Raw genomic sequence first — 25,298 nt, forward strand, 5'->3', positions numbered from 1 at the left:
TCAAAGTCCTGATAGTCTCTGCATTAAATCCACCATTCCTGTTCAGGCCAAATCATATGTTTTATAAAACAGTATGCTTTATCTTGATTTTCATAAAACCACTCGAGCTACTTCCTGGCTTTAGCTGATCTGCATATGCCTGAGTGCATAACTTTCAACTACCTTGAAACAATATCAGAGAATGCTTCAAAATAGTTATCTGACTCTAAAACCTGCTAGGCGGGTGGAGGGCTATGATGGCTGCGGTTGGAGATAAGCATCCTCAGAGAATCTAAAAGCTAAACTAGACAATTCCACAGAATCAGACACGTTAACATAATGGAAACACTTTGCCTATTGTATGTGAAACATTTGTTTGTCAGATATGTTCTGGACACAAGCATCTTTCCAGCTGCCATAATAACCTCCTGTTGTATGTTTTCATCTCATCTGATTGGATCGTTGAGCAGGTTTTAGTGGGTATCAGCAGGGGAAAATCACATCTTTTCCTCAGGAAGCTTACAGGGTGCTTTCTCAGAAACTTGTTTGTGGCCTCCTGTTAGAGGCGGTATGGACAGGTTGGCAGGAGCAGCGGACAGTACTCGACCCCTGGGTGGGTGACGCTGGGCATGCAGAGATTTCAGGTGAGAACGTTATTCTGGCACAGCCTGCAGGGCTAGTGGTTTTGAAAGACAGCTCTTGAAAAACTAAACCACTAGGAGTCAGTCCCTGCCTTAGGCCGAAATTGCTCCCCTGACCCTGTGCCAGGGAATGATCTCAAAGTTAAGGATGTCTGCTCTCTCACTGCCCTTCCAGGCCTGCAGCCTTTCTTGCAGCATCTCTAGAAAAGTGACCAAAGGTAAAGCATCAGTGTTGCTCTCAAGCAGTCACCTGCCACATGGAGCATGCAGCTCAGCTGCCATCACAGCACTGAAAAAGCTGTGGATTTCTTCTGCCAGCTCATTAAAGTGTGTGAGCTTCTGCATTTATTTCAAAAGGTGTGAAGTCATTGCCCCCTTAGCCAGCAGCAACTACGCTAGGTTTCAGTATGGACAAACAAACAACACAGAATAGTGCTGGATCCTATTAGCTTTTCTCAGGGCTGAATCATTTTTCAGTTCTGGTGCCAGAACCCCTGCTCTGCTGTGAGACTTGAAGCAACTCCCACCCTCCCTGATGCTCCATGTGAGGTATGTCAGGACTTCTGCAGGGCGCCAAGATGCATCGTGCCCCTGCTTAGCCCACCCCGGAGGAACAACTTTGGAGCAGAGCAAATAGGTTTTTGCAGATGATGCTTTCTCCCAGACTTGTGCAGATGACCCCAGCATGAGGTGTCAGGGTTATGTGAGACAGCTCTTAGTTGCATGAGCTGCGGTGGGTTGGATTTTTACATCAAAGTGAGTTTGCACAATTGTAAATGCAAATCTGCTGGGTTTTTAAGAATATCAGCAGAAAGCGCTGCTATTAAATGAGGTATGGAAGAACTGACTTCTTCCCCTGAGGATGCTACTCAGGAAAGTTGTCTGCCCTGTCTGATTCTCCCTCCCATAAAAGAAAAAGCTGATCCACCCAGGAGTCTTTGAGGTCTGTAGATGCAGTTGAGAAGTCGGCTAGCGCACTTACAGCAAGTGTTGAGTTTCCCAAGTTTCACTCAGAGCAGTGGCCAGGCCCTTGGGGCCCCCTTGGCCACCAGAAGGGCAGAGAAGCCTCCGGTGCCAGTGGCTGGTGCCCGTATCACGCTGCACCTTCGCTGCAGTGCTTGAGGGCTGACTGCAGCTGGGAGTCTCACGTCCAGAACAAGCGTTTTACTGTGAAAACTTCAGAGATTTGATGGTTATCCCCGCTTTTTGTATGATTTGTTCCTCCAAGACCCAGCAGTGATCTTCACTTCTGCTGAGTACCTCAGGCTATGTGTTAGGCTGGAGGCTGTCCACGCTTTCAAGCCTCAGTCAGATTGAGGATTTCCCAATAAGAGGGAGGAAGGGGGGTGAGTAATTGATTTTCCAGTTATATTTGGCTGTGATAATGTGCAAGAGCTTCAGCTGCTACTGCCCTGGAATTCAAGCCCTGAGTGAATTCATACCTATCTTTATCTGTGGATATATTCATACACCGCCCACCTTGGTTTTACCACCTGCCAACCCTGAAGCAGACTTTGTTGGCCTGCACCATAGACTCATGTTTCTTGGATTAATCCCTACAAGTGACATTACTCACGAACGTAAAAGCTTTCAGTGGCAGAGCTTCAGTGCAAGGTTCTCTAACCATCAGCTGTTTGCAGTTCACCAGGTGGCAGAGCGTGTGGAGGCACTGGGCCAGTTTGTGATGAAGACCAGGAGGACGCTGAAGGGCCATGGAAATAAAGTTCTCTGTATGGACTGGTGCAAAGACAAAAGAAGAATTGTGAGCTCTTCCCAGGTATGCCGTTGGGCAGATGTTTTCAGAAATACTGTTGAGTGCTAATACAAATCTTCTGGCTGTACTACATAGTACTCTTTTCAGGTGACACCTTTGTATAGTGTAAATGCTTTCAAGACGCCCCTAAAGCAATTAATTGTCAACATATTTGTTCAGAGAGCACAAATCCAAGTTTCTGAGCATCACTACATGTGTCATAGCTAATATCAAAAATATTTCCTTTTGTGGTCATATACAGGTTTTCCCTGTATTCCCTACTACAAAAGAAAATAAAAGTCATCTGAACCCGTTGGACACTTTATTGCCTTGGTCTTTACAGATTCAATATTCAGTAATGATTTCAGTTTAAGCGTTAAGAGAAAATAGTTGGGAGAAGGGAAGGGAAGAAGTGTTGATTCTTCTAGAGATTTCTTTGCACAAAAATTTCTTCTGCAGTCTGTATGATTGGTGCGACCTTGAAAACCTCACACCTCCTGCTAAAACTACTGCATTTACTTGGGCATTTTGAGAAACAGTCCGAACACCTGCTCGAGCAGTTTCGTGAGCTGGAGGAGGTAATAATATAATTACCTTCTAGATTCCCTGGTCCATCGTGAGCCCAGTATAGCAGTGGGTGAGCTTGCTGCATCTCACAGCTGTTCATTGACTTATATGAAATCTGTCAGGGGTCTCACTAGAGGGATAAAAATAGGCAATCTGCATTGCAGGCCACCTTCAGTTACTGTGAGGGGCTTTTTAACCATTCATGGTGATTCCAGCAAAGAGATCAAAGTGTAAATAATGAATGTGACATTTTTAAAGTGGTTAAAATGCCAGTATGTAGATAGAAAGCTAAACAGTGAAGCTGTAATGCATTTTTGCATTTCTCTATTTTTTGAAGAACTGTAATGAAGAGAATGCCGTGGCTGAAAGGAGGCAAGAGAGGGTTCAATAGTAATGGTTTCATAAGAGGGTCCTTTTTGTGGTGTGTGCTGTAGGTAAAAGAAGTTCTCACAAACACACTAGGGAAAACCCTTTAAAAAAAAAAAAATCAGTCTTCTAATCCAGCATCAGTCAACTCAGTTAGAAGGCAATATGCTCTTCTTCTGTTGGAAGAAATAACTAGCACTATGGAGAAGTGTCTCCTTGGTGCCTCACTTCAGTCATTGTAATGTTGCTAAAATGGAGACAAAAATTGCATGAGACAACAAATCAGGGGATAGAAATGATCAGCAGAGTTTTCTCTACATCTGGGAAGTAAGCTAACAGCTCTCTCTCTGTTTGTGTACTTTCATTTAGGATGGGAAGGTGATTGTGTGGGATTCCTTCACTACCAACAAGGTAGGTGAAACTTCAGCAAAGGTCAGATTTCTGTGTGTAGGGCAAACAACAGTGGGATAAGCTGGACGGCTGGAGGACTTACAGGAGGCAGCAGGAGGATGATGGAATATCCTGCATACCTCCAGCAGCACCTCAAAGCAAATAGCCCAGGACAAACCATCTCTCTTGACCTGTCTCTGAGCAAAGTCCCCATTGGGGCACTGGTATTCATCGTGGTCTCCAGGGCATATCGATCCCGTGGTGTGATGCCCCCTGTGCTGGGAGCAAAGCCAGGCCAGAGAATGGAGGTCCTCCCTCGGTAACAGCTGTGCAAGGTGCCATGGGTGCCATGTGTGAGCACTGGGGATCCTCCAGATTTGGTGTTCACACTGAACACACATGCTGCTTCTCCAAGCCTGGACAAGGCTGCCTTTCTCACCCTGCTCCACACAGTTGAGAAAAAAGAGCTTGTACACCTGCACGTGCCACACTGGGGACCTTTTACAGCACCAAGTAACCCCAATAAAACATGCTCTGGGCATGTGAATAAGGTGGGAAGTGTCAGGGACGGAGTAGCTGCCCACCTGCTGCTCTGCTGGGTTAGAGGAATGGCGGTGTCTGAGTTTTGAAGAGATGCTGTGTTTCAGGAACACGCAGTGACGATGCCGTGTACCTGGGTGATGGCATGTGCCTACGCCCCGTCTGGATGTGCCATTGCTTGTGGGTAAGTTCCCAGTTTCCTCAGCTGTTTACGCAGAGAGGCTTGGTTTGCAGTGCTCTCCTGGTGCCTTCGTGGATGCTGACAGTTAGAAGCTTGCATGTCGAGATCGTGGATGGGAGGATTACATTCAGTGCCTCTGATCCTAGTCCCATAATGGCTCATACATTTTATCACCACTGACTTCAGTGCAATAACATCTGTTGTATAAGCATGGTAAATAATCCTCTTTCAGCATTTATATCATGGGTTAGGAATTCTGCATGCATGCATGTTCTCTGCTCCAGTTTGGTTGTGTATATTGGATATATCTTCTAAGGGAGAGAGTTTTTAACCCTCTGCTTACTTTACTCTCTTTCTTCTAAGAGGTAGAGAAGGTTAGTCTTTAAGGGTTACCAGCACATGAGTAGATCTTGCCAGGATAGAGTGGAGGGAAGTAACCCCATCCTTGATAATCTCCATTTTTTTTCTGAGGGCTCAGGTTTGAAAAAAATGAGTTTTTGCAGGGGAGAAAACAAAGAGATTAGGAGTTGGCAAAAGATCTCTTAAAAATGGACTGGGTGGATCAGACAGACAAAACAAGCTTGGGGCAAGAGAAGGAAACAAAGGGAGACTTTACTGTGCAGTCTGCAAATGTGGAAAGAAGACACAGACTCCGTAAATGTGTGCAGAGGAGGAGTCTGGAAATTGTACGTTTTTCCTGTAACTCGAAAAGTGGCAAGAAATCTCTTGTAAGAGAGACAGGGAGTGCATATATGCATTGCACTACCTAGTTTTCTATTTCTGTTATACTGTTGATTAATGCTGTGCTCTTAATACAGGGCACAAAAACAGCAGCTGGCGGAGTGCCAGGAATCTGGGACCAGGGCATGGCCGATCTACCACAGCTTTAGAAAAGGGTCAGGGTGGGCACATCTGGCCAGGGAGACACATCTTGGCTAGTGTAACTGTCCAGGAGGGACACACCAGCTACAGAGGACTATTTCTGTTGCCTTTTTCCAAAACTTTTCTAAAAGACCTGTCTTCACATCCGCTGTTTGCTATACTATATCTTCCATAGGAGGTAAGGTATATAAATAACGGTGTTTTGAGTATCAACACTCACAATGACAGATGTCAGCAAAAATTGGCAGTTTGTGTTCAAAAAATTAACCCTGAGGTGACAATGTCACCGTCCAGTTTATACTTTCGTGAGATTTCATTCAGTGCCATTTATAAACCAGATGAGGGTAAAAAATGCTGAGCCTCAGCTGTTCAAGTGCTGTAACGTAGCCAGCCTGGTGAGGCAGCTGGGGCTTCCCTGTGTGTGGAGATCCTGGACAGCACAATACAGGGAAGCCGGTACTTGTGAGAATTTGGCAGCGCAGCACTGACAGGTGGTTTCCTTCTTATCACCACTCGCCTTTTGTCGTTGCGGTTTTAACCAGTTCTCTCTCTGTTATTGCTATTATTACCCTTTAGTGGCCTGGACAACAAGTGTTCTGTGTACCCTCTGACATTTGACAAAAATGAAAATATGGCTGCAAAGAAGAAATCAGTTGCAATGCATACAAACTACCTGTCTGCCTGCAGCTTCACTAACTCAGACATGCAGGTAAATGCATCCCCTCCCCGCTGCTCGCTGTCCCGCAAAGCCTAACACGAGCTGCACTCGTATCGATGCAGGCAGCCTTCCTTGCTTCAGGGGCATTTCAGCACTCAGGACCGGGTCCTGCCTCATGCAGGGGCTGCTGGAAAACTCTTGCTGGGGCAATGAACGTGCTGCAAAAGCTTCTGCAAGGAAATGCCTGCAACAGCCCGTGTCCAGGCTGTCATGCTTGTGCCCTGCAAAGACCTGTCCCTTTTGTAGAGGGAGCTTGCTGGTACCCTGGATGTTCTCTGCTCACTGGGTCTGTGCTGGCTTGTGCTTTTAGGAGCTCCAACTAATATAAATAGTTTTGTTTTGTTTTGTTTTTTAATACAGTCTGGGTAGGACTAGGTTGGGTGTGTGCTACGTCAGCTGCTGGAGTGTGTGTTGTTTACCTGCTTTGTGATGGATATCTAGCCAGTTTTACTTTAATTCTTAGCATTTTTATTCCCACCAAGTGACATATTTGAACTTGAGGATGGCCCCACAGGGTGAGCCTTTTCCATACATGCCACAGTGTGTTCTCTCAAGGGAGAGGAGTGGTGCTAACCCTGTCTCACAGCTTTGGGGCTGGAGCACAGAGGGCCAGTGATTTCTTAAGGTCACAGTGGGAGCTGATGGCAAAGCCATGAACAAAATGCAGATCATCTGAGGCCAGGCCAGTCTTCCTCTGTAGTGAGTATCTCATCCATTTCTCTAGGAATATGAAAGATGATGAGAGGAGCCAGGATAATCCACTTGTCCTCTCTGCTTTTCAAATTTAATTGAAGTGTAGCACAGTGCAGCTCTGCAGCAACATAAATGGCAGAAGGGAGCATTTTCATTGCACTCTGTGTCAGCAGAGCTGCTGGAAAGGGAATACCTCGTTCCCTTCTTTCAGGTATTTGGAGCTCTTCTGGAGCAAATACCAGCTCTGATTGCTTCTATTTCAAGACATGAGATGCCCCCAAGTATGTTGTTATTTGCCATTCTGTGGTTTCTCTAATGACTCTGAGGTGCTAATTCAAGTCTATTGCCATGGAAACAAGCGATGGACGTACCCAGGCTCAGGCGTGCTGAGCCCTGACCTTACTGTGCAGGAGCCTTGCATAATTAGAGCAGAGCCTAAATTAAGTGGAATGGTTTTGTTGAGATACAAAGCCAGTATTCCATTTTCTTGTCCATACCTACATGCATCATGATGTAAATCCTATAAAAGGAAAAAACAGTTATGTATTTTTTGTAGTAAAAATAGAAGGCAAAGTTGGGTCCTTTTTTCTCCATATCGAATACAGCAAACTACATTGCTATTGAACGTAGTGTGTTACTGTTAGATACTACCACAGGGGATTAAGATGCTTTATGTTCATACCTTATATTCATACTATATATTCAGAGACTTTTCTGAAGACTTTGAAAGGAAATTTTCTTGTGATTGATAGGCTTATGTTTTTAAGTGATCATTTATAGCACTATGTATCATTATTTAAACAAATGCAAGCAAGTGGGTTGGCTAAGGTTCTGTTACAACACTGTTATGTAGGGCAACCTACGGAATCCCAGCTCTCTTTTCTTTTCTCCTTTAAGATAACGGCATAAGTATTAAAATTATTCTGTAACTCTGAGGGTGCGCTGTGCAGCAGGCACGCTGCAGGGGCTTTCCCAGCCCTGCCCAGTGTGTGCTGAGCAGCTCTGCTCTCCTGGCTGCATCACCTGTCCTGGAGCAGCTTTAGGGCACGGCAGAAACCTCCCCAAGCCCAGAGCCCCCACGACACCCAGCACCCAGTGCTAGTGCTGCAGGTGCTGCTGCTCTGCTTTGGCTGCCCTCTTGAGCTAAAGCTCAGTTTTCCCAATGAATGGCATAAAAATAGTTTAGGACCTGGTGTGTCTGGGGGCATCCAGTGAGAGAGGGGATTTGGGGCTATTTGGTCATTGATTAAAGCCAATCTCAGGCTGCACAGGTGCTGAAAGACGGGGTTCCTATCAGTGTTCCTCGCCATGTCTCCGTCCCAGTCCAAGGCGAGCACTGAGCTGCCAGGCTGGGCGACCTGCAGAAGTTATCCGTGGCCCCACAATGTCTTGCCAGGGAGAGCCCACCCCCCCCCCCCCTCAGTTACACGGAGAGCCTGAGGAGCCTCGCTTCCTAAATTAGGTATCCACAGCTCTGCAGTGCGATTACACTCCCCACATGACGATGCTCCATGTGTATTAATAGCAGCAGCTAATTGGGATCTCAAGTGTTGTGCATGGGGCCGGCAGCCGTATTCCCGGTGTGGCAGAGCTGAGAAGCAGGACGTGGCCCATGGAGGCGACAGAGGTGAGAGCAGGCCCTCACTGCTGCTCCTAGCCCTGGTGCCTGCGCTTGTGGTGAGCCGGGGCCGTGTCCCCACTGTCCCCTGCCATTTGCAAGCACCACCTCTTGGTTTTGGGTGAGGATTCCTGTCCAGTGCTGCCAGACCCCCTCATGGAGGAAGCAAGAGTCTAAAAGCAGAGGTTTTTAATTCCCTTATGTGTTTTGTTGGTTTGTTCTATAGCTAGCTATACCCTGAACTTGAGCCCATTACATTTTGCTGTAAGCATTAGCTGGAGCCCCGGGCTGTCAACAGACCTTTCCCTTACACCTTTAGCTGCTCCTGTTCCCTTCGCCTTTCTTCCATACTATTACAAGAGCAAATCCTCAGAGCTGGAAGGCTTCATTTCCTCATCCACAGTACTTTCACTCCTCTATTCAAGTACAAATAGAATAGAGAAACTCATTGATACAGGCTCAAAAGCAGATCAGAAAGAAAATTCAGGACCTTCTTCAGCTATTATCATCTCAGAATATTCATGTGTTCTGTGGCAGGGTTCAGAACGAGCTGTTCTGCAGCTGTGCAGACCTCTGTTTCTGGGAGGAGTTTTTTGGAGCATCTGTCAAACACGATCAGTGTTCATCTTTTATGCAACTCTGAGAATGGTTTCATGATTTTGTGATCGCTTTCTTCTTGAAGAGTATTTTCTTTTTAATTTCCAACCACCCACTGGCATTCCCCTACATTTCCCCACTGAACATGGGAATAATCTGTGCCGAAGACTTTGTATGGTTACAGAAACAGAATATCCTGCGTTGTTCTCTGGTCACCCTTGTCTCTCCCACGCCTGTGTACAGGGACCCATTCAACCTAGAACATTTGTGATTGCATAACAGCTTTGGGTGCCAAGGGGAAATTCTGAACAATTGAACATCGTCGGGATTTAGCCACAATCACAAGCACCCATCACATGTGCTTCCTACAAATGCTGTGGCAGATGAGAGAAGCTACGAGATATGTTTGGTCAGTATATGTTCAAGTCATTTTCCACATAAGTGGTTTTGGAAAAGTGAGACGTGATGAACTTGTCAAAAAACTGTCTAGACAGGCTCACTGCCCTTTCAAAAAATCCATGTCTTAAACCCAACTCATTGGGCTTAACCTGGCTATTTGAAGCAGAGAAAAAACAAAACAAAACAAACCCATAAGGAGTTAAACAAGTATTACAGGTATACTAAAACAGGCGTACTTAACTCCAACAGTTCTTCACGCAGTTTGAATTCCAGCAGCCTAAATGTGGATAGGGTGAAATACAGGAGCAGACAGGAATACCAGTCACGTTCTACCTTCTTTCTGGAGGATTTGGAAATACCAGCAGAGCCCTGGTGGCATCCATTTTTAAACCCTTCTGCACCAAACTGACCATTACTGCAACACTGTGTAGGTATAGCTGTGTCGATATGCCTTTCCTCTCCACTCTCACTTCTTTGCTTAAAAAATAGAAACCACAAACTCTGCTTAGAATGGCATTGCTTTTATGACTTTGATTTATTGTATAATATCCCATGAAATTAAAGCTGTCCTTGGTGTATGTATAGGATGACAGTAGTTTCATTGTAATCATCTCTGTGATCATCTGCTGATTTTTGTGTTGTGACTTTTCTTGCCATGTCCCATAGATTTTAACAGCAAGTGGAGATGGGACTTGTGCTCTATGGGATGTTGAGAGCGGGCAGCTTCTGCAGAGTTTCCATGGTCACGGAGCTGACGTCCTGTGCCTGGACCTGGCCCCTTCTGAAACTGGAAATACATTTGTCTCAGGGGTAAGCAGAAACTTTCTATCATAATTTAAAATTAAGGAAAATGGGAGGGAAAAAGCAGCAAAGCAGGAGGCTCAGGATCTTACTGAGGAAGTGTTGGAATATGTAGTGGGAGCCCCAGTGCAACCATCTCACTGCAAGCACGTTTCCCAAGCTGGAGCAAATTAAACCTCTGTCTGTGGGGTCAAACCCACCCCGCCAGTTTGACTGCAGTTCTGCTTACTTCGCAGATTCCACCCCACACCAAAGCAACCCAGCCCGAGATCAAAACACCTCTCCCGGGAAGGGAAGGGCTTGGGGTTAGAGCCCGAGCTCCTAGTGTGGGTGGAGGTGGGAGCCCCGGTGGGTGGGAGCCTGGCACAGCAGACAGCCTCCTGCCTCTGGCTCCTTCGTGGTGCCCAGCCCTCTGGAGCCGGGCAGGGAGTGCCGGGGCACTGGAGCGGGGCGGTGAATAACGTGCATGCCACTGCCTTGCTCAGCCGCTCCCCACAAACCAGGGGGTAGCTTGGGCGCTGGCTAGACCCTCGAACAAGTTGGTGCAAAGAGATGAGGTGTGGCCACATCTTCAGCTGTTGCTGAGTCCCCCGTGCTTTCCAGCGGTGCCAGAGGCTTTTTTTTTTCTCTGTCAGTCAAATGCTCCTTGCTCCCCACCGTGCCCCAGAAGAACACACAAACCTCACCAGGGCCACAGGATTGGTTCTGGGAAAGTACCAGAATCTGGGACTTTGTGCACATCTTCCAAATCTTGTCCTGCTGCTGAGGTACTGCTGTCCCCAGGCAGCCAAGCCATGGTCACACGGTAGGGCGGGCAAGGCCCAAAAATAAGCTGGTAGGGTCTCAGCTCCTGTTCAAGGCGGTGCTGGTCATTTCCATATCAGAAGTCAAGTTTGCAGGTAAGATCTATTAGGAGCTGGGAGATGAACTCTTATCAGAGGCAGGTTGCTACCAGTAACTTTGCTGAAGGTACCTGGTTTCTAAGCCCTGTGCTTGCCGCTGGAAATGGCCCTTGTGCCAGAGGGGCACACCAGTTAGGGGATTCCACTTGTTGTGCTTGGAGTCACAGTCCTATCCCTACACAATAAACCTCGACCTCCTCAGTTATGGCTCTTTTTATCAAAGTTGGCTGGCCCATCAGGAGCAAAGCCTAGCATGTTGGCCCAGCTTGCTTGCTGCTAGCTAGCACAGCTGCTCTGAAGCGTGACTGAAAGCTAATTCCATCTGAGCACGTTTACTCCTCCCGGGCTTTCCTGCCACCGAGCTCACTTCCCAGAAAGGACAGATTGATTCTCCCTGGGAACAGCTCAGCTTATTATAGGGCAAAGAATCGCAAGCAGCTATGGTACTGCTAAGAGAACATGTCATACTTGTGTTAGTGTAGCAGCTTGGGCATGTCTGTGTTTACAGTGTCTCAGTTAACTCATCAAATGCAAAACACCACTTCAGTGAAGGTCTCTCTTCTCCTGAGTCACTGCAGGTACAGCCAAAGCAGTGCAGCCTGGCGGTACCGTGTCATGGAGAGACTCCTTGTGTACTATGCAGTCCAGTAATCTTGAGCTGAAATAAGCAGTGCTAATGCAACAGCATTTGGACTGGGAGCTGCTGCATTTAACTACTTAAAAATCACAGCCTGCTTTGTAGATCTAGCTGAACACAGTGCTGAGTCCCAGGCTCTTGTTCTCAGAACCCTTGGAGCACTGCTGCCTGGGGAGAGTTGGAGAGCACTCAGGGGGCATCTCTCCACAGGTGGTTGCTGGTTCATCCTTCAAACCTTCAAAAGGAGTCAAAGCACCAGCTTGTCGGATTGGTCTTGTCCCCAAACACCCAGAGAGGTCAGCAAGAATGGTGCACATGGAAGCAATGTGAAGGGCTGGGCTTGGGCTGTGGCTGGGCTTCAGGGGGAAATGTGCTGAATCCAAAATTTTCTCTCTGCTGTGTGGTTTCCCCTACACAGAAACCACAAGCTGGTACTAAGGAACATTGCTTCTTTTAAATAATGACATCATTAGTAAAAATCTGGGATTTCATTTCATGAGACAGTTTCAAACAAAAAGAGAGACTTGAATCGTGAAGAGACTGTTTAATTTAACTAGCAATTATATTTGCTTAAAAATAAACAATGTGTGGAACGGTTTGATGAGCAGCATGCGCTAGCACAGCAGGAGCAGCAGCTGCCTGGGCTGCGCTGTGCTTCCCACACGGCATGGTGGCAACAGGGACCTGCTCAGAGAGGCTGAGCCTTCCCCGGAGCTGAGCCCGCTTACTTACTGCCTTCCCCCTGGTAGGGTCATGTTTATTAAAATCTCACATCACTCTTAAAATAAAAGTCCGTGCTCTTTTTCCTGCTGCCACAGTTGTTACAGCAGCAAGACACTGCAGCTGAGAGCAGGACCAGCCTCATGGTCCTGCAGGCATGAGGTGGTCCCTGCACTGAGGACGTTGCAGGCTAAATGGGCTGAGCACGTCACTCAAAGCATTCAAGGTGCTGAGCTCCTCTCAGGAGGCCCTGAGAGTTGAATCGTCTTTTCAAAGCACAGCTTGGGCAGGTTAGAGCTTGACAGTGAGCTGAAGTGTGCTGCTTTCCTCATTCCAGCCCTGCCATTGAACATGTGGGTGCTGAGCCATGGCAGGAGTTAACTCAGATGGGAGGATGGGCAAGAGACATTTATTTCAGTTTTGGTGTATGAAAAGCATTTAGCATAAAACATTTAATGCTGGTTGTTAATTTTTTATATCAGGCATGTAAAGTGGTAAGGGAGTGAATCAGTCATGCAGCTCCATGGCATGGGGGAACTGCAGACACGGGTACAGGGGCAGCATGAGCAGAGCAGGGCTGTGAGTGCCGGGCAGCACGGGCCTGCCTGCGCACCACCCCGCTCTGCCAGCACAGCGTCCCCCCTCCAGCTGCCCCTGCTGCACCCCGTGGCAGCACTGCCATGGCTGAGCCCTCCAACCTGCAGCTGCACCGGGTTCTGGTGTACCAGTATGGCAGGTCCTGGGGCTGCTTTGCTGGCTGATCCTCGTTGGAGCTGCAATGTTCAGAGCCCTGTGAATGTGCAGCAGGTACACAGGGGATGAATGCCATTGTTTGCTCTTATGTAGTAAATTCCTTTTGTCTCATTAGGGATGTGACAAGAAAGCCATGGTTTGGGATATGCGGTCTGGTCAGTGTATCCAGTCATTTGAAACCCATGATTCAGATATCAACAGCGTCAGGTCAGTATGTTTGTGGGAGAGGACACATTTGTGATGTTGAGCCGTGCACTGGTTCTATTTTTGAAGCTTGGCCGCATCCAAGTAATAATGCAATGTATTCTGGTCTCTCTCTCTCTCTTTCTTTTTTTTTTTTTTAAACTCATGCACAGATATTACCCAAGTGGAGATGCTTTTGCCTCTGGTTCAGACGATGCTACGGTATGTCAATTCAGTAACATAATTTAGGGAAGTTCTGTTACTTCCCAGGTAGTATTTTCCTAAAAGGAAAAATATTCTCAGAAGTCTCTAAGTGGCTAAACTGGGCCTTTGACACCAGTATTGAAAAAACAATAATGCTAATTATAATATATATTAAATACTGTACATGGTGCTATAGGAGAAATCTAGTAATGCTTTGTAGGTCACCTCTGCAAAGTTTTCTACATGAGGTACAAATACTCTATTTTCTGTGTTTTGAAGTTTCATGATCAAAATGAGTTGTCTTACTGGAAGAGATTTGGCTTCGTGTAGTTGTTGGTCACAGTATGGGAGGAACCAGATAAACCCTGTGCTTCTCAGCACAGTGCAAGGCACGAAGAGAACCTGAGCACAGACGTGCACGTCCCAGGCAGCGGAGGTGCCGTGGGCTTCGTGTGGCTCTGGGCAGGTGCAGCCAGCCGGCCTCCGCAGCTCTGTGCGTCCTGAGAGCCCAGCGCCAGGTTGGCCCTGGCTGTTCTTCTCCCTGACAGCCTGAGTCACTGTCGCTTTTCACTGCCATGAGTCACTGCATCCAGGTCATGCTCGATGATACAATAGCCCTTCCTGGGTCTTCTGAGCAAGCTGTTAGCAGAGTACGTACTGACTGTACGTATTGACAGGTAGTGTTGGTCAGTACACTGCATGCAAGATGCCACTTACCTCCCGGTGCCCTCAGGCCCCCGCTGATGTGCGTGGCCGGGGTCTCACTGCAGCTGGTGGGTCGCCAGGGGGACGATGCTCTCTGCCTGTATCACAGCCCTGTAGGAGCTGAGCTGGCAGTGAGTGTAACTCAAGAGCAGACCTTCAGGAGGCGCCTGGCACCTTATTTCTCCGGCTTATTCAAACATACTGAGTTGTGTGAAGACCATGAACCTTTCTAAAGCACTGTGCCCTAGGAGCGTGTTTTGAGACTACTCCCAAACTGCCTCAGCTCAATAGAAACATTCCTTTTTCTTTACTGGATGTGGAGACCCTCAAGCTGCTGTTATAAATGTATACCTCTACTTCTGTGGCGAGTCTCTGCACATTTGGGTGCGGTACAGTGAGCATTTGAGATGCTGAGAGAGTGAAAAGGAGAAATTGTCCGTCATTAAATTCCAATGAGAGTGCTCTCTTTTTATGCCCTGTACCACAGGCTCTGGGCTCCCGTTTATTTTTGTTTTTTTTTTTTTGTTTTTTTTTCTCTGTTAACTACTCCTGATGCCCCTGACCTGAGTAGGAGAATGGGAAATTCCACCCTTTGTAATTTTGGCAGAGGTTTTGGCAGTTTCCGTCTATGTCATTGTTTAAGTGGAGAGGCTGGGGTTTGCAGTGTTGGGGCTGGTACGCCGCTGGGTGCTTTGACCTGATGCGTCTGCTGAGGGATTTCGAGGAGCACGGAATTCTGACTGTCTGGAGGGAAGCCATAAAAGCATGCTCACACAGCAGTGCTGTCACCTGTGGTGACCCTGGCTCCCAATCGGGACAGTCTGATAGAATTAACCATCAGTGTGGAGCACTGGCAGGCTGGGCTCCACATACCTTGCAGCTTCCCACGGCCCTGCCAGTGAAACAGCCTCTCCTTTATGTGCAGGCTTGCATATCAGCCCTTTTTCATGAGTAAAGTGTTAATATTAACAAATCCAGCTGCCCAGTGTTTGTTTAAGCTTAACATATTAAGGAAGGTTTTCAGTTCAGTTGGTTTCAAATTTTGATTTCAGGGCTAACAGGCTGCCATTCTGAATGGCAACGAAGTCCAGTCTGTCTATGCATTATTTCACGTTAATCAAGCCAAAGTATGCTGGCAATAGATAAAAACAGGAAGTCAAGATTGCAGAGGTGATGGGGGGTTTTCCATAAGAAAGGAAAATGAAAGATCTGTAGGAAAGTATAGCATTTCACTTAAGTTATTTTCATGCATTTTTTCAGACACACAGAGCAGGCTGCTTGCTCTCCTTTCTTACAGCAAGGAGCAGTATTTGGGCTGCTCCCCCTGCCATGGGACTGCCGTGAGCACCGAGCTGTGTGGGCAGTGTTACTGAAGCTGTGTCTCCAAGGCTCCAGTTATGGCTGAACTGTTGTCCTTAGGAGCTGTGCCCCCATGCACAGCCAGTCAGTAAGCAGCAGGATACCCTAACACACAGGAAACCACAGTGGGGAACCGAGAGAGTAGGCTGAGAGCAGGAGAAATTTCAGTAGGTGTCCATGGTCCGAACACCACCACTTCTCCCTTTATAGCAGGAAAGAAAGAAGGCTTAGAGAAAAGGTTTGGAAAAGCAAGTTCTTCGCTCAGTTTATACAAAACTGCCTTGTGGTGTTGCCCGTTAACCTCCAGTCCCAGTTACAGTTACAGCAGGCAAAAGTCCCAGTTACAGCAGGCAAAAGTAACAAAAGGAAAGAAGCCAAGCAGCCATCTCCTGTGATGCCTGCTAGGCTGCAGGCAGTCCTTCCAACTCTCATTTTTTCAGTGAAAGCTAGCCATTGACTGCAGGCTTTACTGAGGCACATGTTGTTTTTGTTTTAATCCTAGTGTCGTTTATATGACCTTCGTGCAGACAGAGAAGTAGCAATTTATTCCAAAGAGAGCATCATTTTTGGAGCATCCAGTGTGGACTTCTCTCTCAGTGGTGAGACCTGAACTTCAAAGGTTATTGTGGTGGTGGGATTTGTGGCAGACCGTAAAATTTTGTCAGTTTAATTTGATAAAGCATTTCAAAACCAGCACTAGATACCAAAATCATTCTCTGTAAAATAAATAAATGAATTACTCTTTAAATTATCTAGCTGGCTATTGCTTCATTGTAGCAATGAAAAGCATTTTTCTGGCTATAATGAAGGCGCAGATATTTTGCTATTAACTACAGCTGGGCTAGAACTTCACAGTAATGATTAAAAACATTTCAAAGGAAACATGAAGTGTAACTCGGATATTAAGCGCACTTACATAAATAGTTTATAAAAGGATAATAAATGATTAATAGACAGTAAAAGTACGTTAAGGATCACAAAGATGGAGCCATTCCCATATTTCCCTGCAGATGCAGAGACGTGAGCTTGGGTCTTCCCTCTGCTGCCTTCCACCCCTGCTCCTCCGGTCAGCCTGCGTGGGGACGAGCGGGTGGCGAGCTGCCCTCTGCCCAGGGCACAGGCACATGTCTCTCTCTGTGCATGTCACAGGCACCACAGCTTGTCCCACTGGGGACTGCGAATTAATTACCAAATTGTCTACTAATTGTTCAGCCATTTGTATTCAATTCCTTGAGTAAAGTCTAAGCAAAGTATTATTAGCCTTGATAACCCGTTGAAGTGCTGTTCAGTCTGATGTGGTTTGGACTGATCCCCTGTCTCTAAAGTCTGAGCAGATTCTATATAACTTAGCTCAACTTTAGCTATGTTTTCGACTAACTCATTTTATAAATAGTTCAGCGTTTAGTAAGGATAACTCAGCAGTGAAGCAGGTGTGCCTAACAGGAGCATAAGTCTGGGGGAAGCAGTGGCCAGGGCTCACTGTATGCAGAGGGCAGCTGTGTATGTCAGTACGGGAAAGCTGGCTTGCTGCTCACTGGGAGTTCAGTGTCCTGAAAAAAGCCCTTGCTGGAGTAAAGACATTACCCACTTAAGAGTTTATTTTTGAATTCTCATTCTCTTTGTAGGTCGTCTGCTGTTTGCGGGTTATAACGATTACACCATCAATGTCTGGGATGTGCTGAAAGGGTCCCGTGTGTCTATTCTGTTTGGACATGAAAATCGTGTCAGCACCTTGCGGGTGTCTCCCGACGGGACAGCATTCTGCTCAGGGTCCTGGGACCACACTCTCCGAGTAAGCACTGGGAGCACCTGGCTTGGGTGCTTGCTGGTTTGTTTGCTTGTTTTTAAAAAAGAATCGGGGGGGAAGGGTTATTACAGGAAAATCGACTCTAGGAGGGTCTAACCGAGAATATAAAACCTGCAGTGTAAAACATGAACAGAAAATTCAAATTAAAAAATCCCCACAAAGGGCTAGAAGAACTGTTGAAGTTGAGGGAATTTTGAACTTGATTGTTAAATGTCATTGCTGCTGATAATCTGTGCCATTAATCTGACTGCTTGCCAAATTTTAATGAAGTATTTGAGGGAACAGTCAACAAATTGAATAAATGATTGTTCAATTTTCTTTCTGCAGATCTGGGCTTAACGTGAGATCCTGTATGCAGAACCAAATGAAGACCTGGACTATGAAAACATCATAAAAATACCCCCCTAATAATCAGATATTCACTACACTACGGAAGAGTGACACCGAACCCACAGATTAACACAGCTAGATAGAACATGTAATCTGCTTGAACACGTAGCAAACATCAACTTGTAGTAAAATGAAATGGTTTTAATTCTGTTTTGAATCTACTTTTATTAGAACTAGTTTAGCTAATTATTAAGGGACCTTTCTCTGAAGTCATCTGTATCATAGAAATGAGTATTTCAGTGCACATTATGTATTTATTTGCATGGTTTGAGTTCATTTTCAAAGCAAAAAAAAAAAAAAAAAAAAAAAGATTCCTGATTTTATCAGGGTGTAGCATAAGACTTGGGAAGCATTCCATAGTAGTGCATTGAATTCTGGTGTTGAAAAGTGGGAAGAAAAGCAACTCTGACACTTTATGATGGCATGGATACTTCATGGACGACTGAACCTCTGAACCTCCGTAGTAAGTAGAGGCCCTACTGTGAAGTTGCTGGCTGTTGTCATAAAAATGTATTTTTTGTACAAAAAAAGAATCCTTTCAATCCCCATTTTTTCCTACCGTCTTTTTAGGTAGAAATAAGTATTTCATCTCTGTTATCTGAATATAAAAAATCAAGATATATACAATATAATAAACTGCAAATATGAGGAATATAAACATGATTTACATAATCATGAGGTAATATTTAACCAGTAGTTTCTTAGAAATTTTTAATTGTATCACTTGGTGAGTGAATTTTCTTTTACTTAAAGGATGCTACATGCTAAGCACTGAGGGATACTACACGCTAAGCTCTAACCACCGTTATACTGATGGTCAAATCTTTTCCAAGTCAGTCATAGTCATTCTGTGATCACGATTCTCGCTTGCATTTTGAGCCATTCACACCGCTTTTGCAGGGTAACGTAGCCTTAAATGTGCTTTAAGGCAGTGTATTTCCATTTAAAGATCCTTTTGCAACATCAGAACAGTGTAAGTCCTAGCAAATGCAGGCCAAACCTTACAAGCCAACCTGTACAGTCCTTACTCTAACAGCTCTCATACTGAAGCGAGACAGTTCTGCAGTAGCTGGACTTGAGAATGAAAAACAGTAAGCTATTGAAGACGTGCTGAGAGCCACAGTCCTGCCAGCATTTAATACTGGGCTCACCAGAGTGCAAGCCCATCAGGGAGCAGCTGGCAGGACTATCCCCATGCAGAGCTGATGCTGTAGAAGATTTATTCAGATAAAGCTGAGACAGAGTTAATTATAGAACCATTTGAAAATTATATCTGCATTCCTACATTGAGAACGATTGAGACTGAAGCGTGTCACCTTTGCTTATACTGACGGGAGAGAAGTGCTGGAGTAATGCTGGGGGTTTGCACAGCCTGTCCTTCAAAATGCAAGTGATAAGATGCATCTCCGAAAAGATCAAAGATAGGATTTATATTTAGATTGAAACAAGATGAAACAAGCAATCACTGGAGTTGGCTGTTCACGTAAGTTTGATGATAATATCCTCATTCTATTCTAAAACAGGATTTAAAAATATATACATATTTATAAAGTTGTACCAGAAACAGTCTCCTCGTTCATAAAAACATCAGGTTCCATGAATCCATAACCAGTTAAATTAGAACACTGACATTTGTATCAGCCTTCAATCCCTAATGAAATTTCTGTTGGTTTTGCTTGGAAAAGTAAGCTCTGTTGCTTTGGAGTATTTGTGGCAAGCTATCCCTGTAACAAACTGAATGCACTATGGAAACTGTAATGTTATATATAGATAGCTCACTGTGCAATATCGAGTCAATACACTACACATTTGGTCAAAAGATGAATATTAATGTTTAGATAGTATTTATTGGTAAGATACTTGTTCCAAACATACTACATTGTGTTGATACTTATGAATGGCCTAAATACAATAAATTGTATTTTACATACTGAGAACACACATGTTGTCATTTTTACATCAGTCAGGTACTTGCAATGGTAGCGGTTGTTTTCTGTTTCTTTGGCATTTACTTTTTGCAGCATACAGCTTCTTAGGTCATTTGTTCTGCAAAAATCTAGAGTGAAATCCAGATCTACCAGACAAGTGCTTTTGGAATACCTTCTAGTAATACCCGCCACAACAACTGCGAGAGCAGCCCTTGAAAATACTTGAGCCTGCGTCTGAGCTCCTTCTGTATTCAGCAGGCCAGAATTCAGGTTGTGTTTTCCTTCTCAGAAGGTTCATAGCTAACATGTGATGTTTTCTTTCCAGAAATGACCGTACCCAGGAATGTACTGGAAAATGCAAAGTATGTGCTTTGTGAGAGCACGGGATTGTCCTCACGTTACAGCGCGACGCCAGTGAGAGCAGGGCACTGAAATGCTGTTGAGGGCCCAGGCTGTCGCTGTTTGGGTAAATCCTGTTCGCAGCTCATGTTGAGGTACAGCAGTTCAGCTTTCTGCCTTGTCAGTAGAGGAGAATTGTGCTGGGATCAGCTGTCCTCCTTGCTTTAAAGGTTTTGTGGTCAGCACGAGGGCTGTTGGTGGAAGTGCTCAGTTCAGACACTGGCAAAAGCGGCACCTTAATTTAGGCACATTGTTTCATTTCCTTTCCTTTCCTCTGAGGAGCTGGAGAAAATGCTGAGCCAGCTTACTCCAAATGACATCAGTTTCCAAACTGTCACCAGTTTCGGTGAGGATGAGACTGACGCTGGATTTTGCACTTGTGTCCTTGCAGGGAGAAATCCCATGGGCATGACTTCAGCACCACTACCTGTGGTCTCCTAAGCAGGGCTGCAGGGACTCAGCACCTTTTTGTTGGTGAAAGCTGTGAACCAGGACAGGCCTGAACTTCCCGTCAGATAAAGGAAGACAGCGAAACAGGGCACTAAAATATCCAAAGTGTCTCTGACTTGCTAAGGTCAGCCAGGGAGGCTTCAGAAAAGCCTTTTCCTTTTGGAAAAGCGAAGTAGCAGCGTCACAGCGCAGAACCCCAGCACCGGCCCTACCTTTCCGATGATCTCAGCCCGAGCCAGGAGGTAAAGGCGAAGCAGTCCTGAAAAGCTATGCCAGCTGGCCATAGCCAAGGGAAAAGTATGGTGTGCGAGGGAAGCTGCAGGTCAGGCAGAGGCACTGTCAGACAGCTCCATCCTGCTGAACAAAAATGTCGTATAAACAGGAAGGGTGGAAGAGGATATTGCTAGAGAAATAGCAACCTCTCCCTCTTGCTCTCCTGCCGTGAGGAATGCAATAGGAAATTCCTGCTCCAGGATTAACAATTGTAAGGAAAACTCTAGTTAAAAAGCATGTGTGTAAGGCACTGGTGAAAAGTTACATGATTATTCCAGCTACTGCTCTAGCACATAGACACAGACTAGATTTTTCCAGCTAAAAACGCCAAATATGGGGATGTAAAACTACGAGTTTGCTTTAGGAACGACTCTAAGAGAGCAGGCCAATTCTTCATAGTGATCTGAGAAATTGCAACAGGATTGATTCCAACCATCTATTTTTAGATTTGCTAACCGGGTTTATCAGGGATCGCTGTATGAAAGCGTAAAACCAAGACAGCTGTAATTCAAAGTAGGTGAAGGTGAGCGATCCCGTGCTGGTGCATTGGGCACCTGGAGCACGCTGTGTGCCACGAGGGTGACCCAGGCTGCTGCAGGACGAGGGCACGAGCCAGGCCCGGGCAGCTGCAGCAGCACCTGCAGGAGCTGTGCTGCGGGAGGCACAAGCAGGGTGCGTGTGGCTGTGCTCGTACCTGCTCCGGGCCCTGCTGTAAATCTCGGGGCCGAGGCTATGAGCTTGGATCATCTGCCAGGCAGCGAGCAGCACTCACGGCTCGGCGGGTGCCGCGGGGATGCGCAGGGGGGCTCCGGCAGCCCAGGTCCCGGTGCCGCACAGCCACCAGCACTGCGGGCCCTGCCCTCAGCAGCAGCGCCGGGCCCGGCCTTCGGGATCCCAACCCCCAGCGCCCCCCGTGTCTGCCCAAACCCAACCGGCGGGCCCCAAAACCGCTCATCCCGCAGCGCCCGCACCCCGCGGCTCCTCCGAGCCCCGGGGCGGGGCGGGGCGGGGCGGGGCAGAGCGGCCGGGCCGGGCCGGGCCGGGCCGTGCGGGCGGCGGCGGCGGCGGCGGGGGCGGAGGGGCCGCCCCGCCTCTTAGTCGGCGGCAGCTGCTGCGGGGCCGCAGCCGCCCGGGGCCGCCGCCGCCGCCATGCCGGGCTCGCTGAAGGAGGAGACGGCGCTGCTGCTGGAGGATTACTTCCAGCACCGCGGCGGCGGCGCCGCGCTGCCGCCCAGCGCCACGGCGGCCACGCTGCGGCGGGCGGCGGCCGAGCTGGAGCGGCGCGAGCGGCCCTTCTTCCGCTCCTGCGCGCCGCTCGCCCGGGCCGAGCCGCGGGAGGCGGCGGCGCTGCTGCGGCGGGTGGCGGCGCAGCTGGAGGCCGACGGCGGCCTCAACTGGGGCCGGCTGCTGGCGCTCGTGGTGTTCGCCGGCACGCTGGCGGCCGCGCTGGCCGAGCGGGGCTGCGGGGACGGCCCGCGCCGCATGGCCGAGGCGCTGGCCGCCTACCTGGCCGAGGAGCGCGGCGAGTGGCTGCGGGCGCACGGCGGATGGGTGAGCGGGGCTGGGGGGGCTGCGGGGGGCCGAGGGGCTCGGGGCCGTCGCCTCCCCGCGGGCAGCGCCGGGCTGGGCGCCGTGCGGGGCCGGGGGAGCGCGGGGCGGGGCGGGGCGGTGCGTGCCCCCGGGCATCCCCCCGGGTGAAGCCCCGTGGCTCTCGGCCCCGCCTGCTGTGGGGCCGGTGGGGTTGGGGGCTCCTGGGGACGGGGGCTGCAGCCTCGTCGCGCCTGGCGGCGTGAAGCCGTGGCAGCTGGCGAGATACCTGCTGAAAGGAGCGCGCTTCAGGCGTCCGAGCGGCTCCGCCTGCGTTTGCAAGCGAGCTGTCAGCTGTCCCAGAGAGCTTTAAATTTCCTGCTCTCAGTACTGGCATCAAATATTCCCCTGGTACAAAGAAGCGCTAAAGATAAAAGGGGGGGGGGGAGGATGAGCCGTTGACTTTTCCAGAGGCCGCAATGAGCTTGGTTTTCCAGTGGTCACTCATCCGTCCGAGCGTGAGGAGCGATGTGGTGGTGGGTGTGATGTACGCTGCCACTTAGCAGAATCACATTGCCTGTTCGCACAAATTAGAGTGTAAAGAACAAAGTTCCGGAAGAAATTAAGAGTATAACTTGTTTACATAGACATCTGCTGAACAGAGTTCAAACATGACCATCTGGAGCTGTATTACTGCCACGTCTGATTATCACAAATAAAGATCTGGTAGAGCAGCTGCCAGCTTTGCTCTGTCATAGGTCAGCCCTGAGCAGCATCCACTTGGCCCTTCCAAGAGAATATGTAATCAGAGTCATGCACTGACCGAGATGGGACAAGCTTCAGGCTCCTGTCTTTAAGTGGAAATTTCCATATCCTGTGTTTCAGGTACATTCTGAAACTTGAATGAGGGGGAACAATACTGGCAGCTGTGATCAGAAGCTTGCTTAAGAGGGTGAAAATAACGTAGTGACATGCTGAACATCTCGATGGGAACCTCACAATTGTCTTTTGAGCAAGGCATGCAAGCACATCTAGCTATTGCCCTCAGTCTTTTTCAAAAGCTCACACAAAGCGTTTTCATGTGCTGAAGACAATAGGGCTTAGACTTTCATGATCAAAATAGAGATTTCTGCAGTTGACAGGCAGTGTGCTTGGATTGTGAACCAAACTGTATTCAAAGACATGGTTTTTTTAAAACAAACAAACAAACAAAACACACAACTGATTATTAAGCCAACCAACTCAATATCCTTTCTCTTGCTTTTCTAGGATGGCTTCTGTCGCTTCTTCGGCAGGCATGGCTCTCAACCAGCTGACCAGAACAGTACCATAAGCAATGCTATAATGGCAGCAGCAGGGTTTGGAATAGCAGGATTAGCTTTCCTCTTGGTGGTGCGATAGGCTGATGAACGGATCTTGCGATGGGAAAGTACTCTCAAACTGACATTTTACCAGATCTCATTCTATTTTCTATAGAATAGACCCTCAAAGAAGAAGTTTATATTTTTAAACTGTCTCAGAAAAGTGGTGCACCAAATCCTTGGCTATAGACTGCTTCACTTGATATCCAGTCGCATCACAAACAAATGCGTACTAAACAACCATTTGTTCATGTTCAAAACCTGTCACCTCCAAATATCCTTTGGACTTTCTTTTTGAAGGTTTAACCTAAATGTTACCACGGTTCATGTACTGTAACTTCTGAGTACTCAATGTTATGCTAAGAAAAAGCTATGGTGGACTTGGAACTAAACCCTCTGTTCAAGCCGTCTTATTTAAATGGAAGTGAGTCTCAGAACTTGCCTTCCATTAATACTGTAACATGGGCTAATGTCAACTGTGATATAACATGGTTTGTGGCTTCAAACGCGATGCCCGGCGCTTGTTCCTGAAAGGCAACTCATTGGTTGATTTAGAGCAATTAGTACCCATGATGTGAGAGGCATTATGGCTTGATATAACATAAGGCTGATTTCATGACACTACAAGAATATAAGTATTGATACAGGACCGTAATGGCTGCAGTACCCGTTCTTGCTGAAAGGAATTTAAATATTAAACCTTAATTGGTATAGTGAAATCCAGTGGAGGCTGGAATTTCTCTGGATTTCCCTGACAAAACAAGATTTTCCATATATCTTAATATATTTTTGAAGTATTTATCACTGTATAATACTTGTAGCCATGACATCTTTATTTTTGTTTAAAATTTCATTTTTAATGCTGGTTCTTCTCACTCTGTGTATCAAGCATTGTCTTGTTTGAGTAATATTTCACTCTATTTTCAACATGCTGTGTATTTCTTTCAATGGTTGTACAAATTGCCTTATGTTTCTGGTAGCTTTTAATAACGTTCCTGGGTTACTTACAGCGTGTACAATTTTACTATGGTGACTTAAAATGGTGAATAAATGTTAAGTATTTTTATTTTAAAAAACAATAACTTTCTTATTTGTTGCGATGGATGACAGTACTCAGGATGTGCACGTCACATGGACGCCTCGGTTTGTATCCACCTTCTTGGTGTTTGGACTTGAAACAAGAAGAGCTGGGCAGCGTGAGTGCAGCGGGAATACCAGTCTCCTCTGTTGCAGAGCAGTCCTGCAGCTCAGGACTAGGGTAAGGCTGCCTAGGAGGAAAATCCAGTCCCAAAGGCAGCTTCATTACTGTAACAAAATAACCCTGTGGTTTTGTGGGCCAAACCTTTCCAAAGTTTGCTAACATAGGCTGCAGGGAGGCTCACCCAGGAGCTGCTCCTACTTGCAGAGTGTAACAGAGCTCTTGTTTCTTCTCAGCTGAGAGTTGCTGCTGCCTTTCTCTTTCATATCTGCACTTCTTTTTTTCCTACTGAAACTGAAGCTTCTGCCTGGTGTGATGCTGACTGAGCAACAGCAGATTCGGTTTAGCCCTTCTCAAATTAGTAATACCTGAGCAGC

At 47.0% G+C, this 25,298-nt stretch overlaps 2 protein-coding genes and 1 long non-coding RNA gene across 3 annotated transcripts in view; 2 read left to right on the forward strand and 1 right to left on the reverse strand.

Annotated features, from left to right (window-relative positions):
* GNB5 (G protein subunit beta 5) overlaps positions 1 to 19,722 on the forward strand; it is a 22,067-nt gene extending 2,345 nt beyond the window's left edge. Inside the window, exons 2-11 of the mRNA XM_084531962.1 lie at positions 2,261 to 2,397; positions 3,676 to 3,717; positions 4,344 to 4,420; positions 5,876 to 6,008; positions 9,991 to 10,134; positions 13,253 to 13,344; positions 13,494 to 13,542; positions 16,091 to 16,187; positions 17,214 to 17,380; positions 17,723 to 19,722. Coding sequence (XP_084388088.1) covers positions 2,261 to 2,397; positions 3,676 to 3,717; positions 4,344 to 4,420; positions 5,876 to 6,008; positions 9,991 to 10,134; positions 13,253 to 13,344; positions 13,494 to 13,542; positions 16,091 to 16,187; positions 17,214 to 17,380; positions 17,723 to 17,734 — 950 coding nt within the window. The 3' untranslated portion in view covers positions 17,735 to 19,722. The remainder of the gene's footprint in view (positions 1 to 2,260; positions 2,398 to 3,675; positions 3,718 to 4,343; positions 4,421 to 5,875; positions 6,009 to 9,990; positions 10,135 to 13,252; positions 13,345 to 13,493; positions 13,543 to 16,090; positions 16,188 to 17,213; positions 17,381 to 17,722) is intronic.
* LOC311442587 lies at positions 19,129 to 21,783 on the reverse strand. The gene is made up of 2 exons (XR_014696762.1): positions 21,530 to 21,783; positions 19,129 to 20,916 (listed from the first exon to the last, which is right to left on the reverse strand). It is a non-coding gene; the product is annotated as an uncharacterized lncRNA (long non-coding RNA).
* A 138-nt stretch (positions 21,784 to 21,921) lies between these two features.
* On the forward strand, positions 21,922 to 24,805 carry BCL2L10 (BCL2 like 10). Its single transcript, XM_084531963.1, has 2 exons — positions 21,922 to 22,386; positions 23,632 to 24,805. The coding sequence occupies exons 1-2, from the start codon at positions 21,985 to 21,987 to the stop codon at positions 23,761 to 23,763; spliced, it is 534 nt and encodes a 177-aa protein (XP_084388089.1). The 5' UTR covers positions 21,922 to 21,984; the 3' UTR covers positions 23,764 to 24,805.
* The last annotated feature ends 493 nt before the right edge of the window (positions 24,806 to 25,298 follow it).

Source organism: Aythya ferina (genome assembly GCF_964211825.1).
Source record: "Aythya ferina genome assembly, chromosome: 11".
NCBI classification, from domain to species: Eukaryota; Metazoa; Chordata; class Aves; order Anseriformes; family Anatidae; genus Aythya; species Aythya ferina.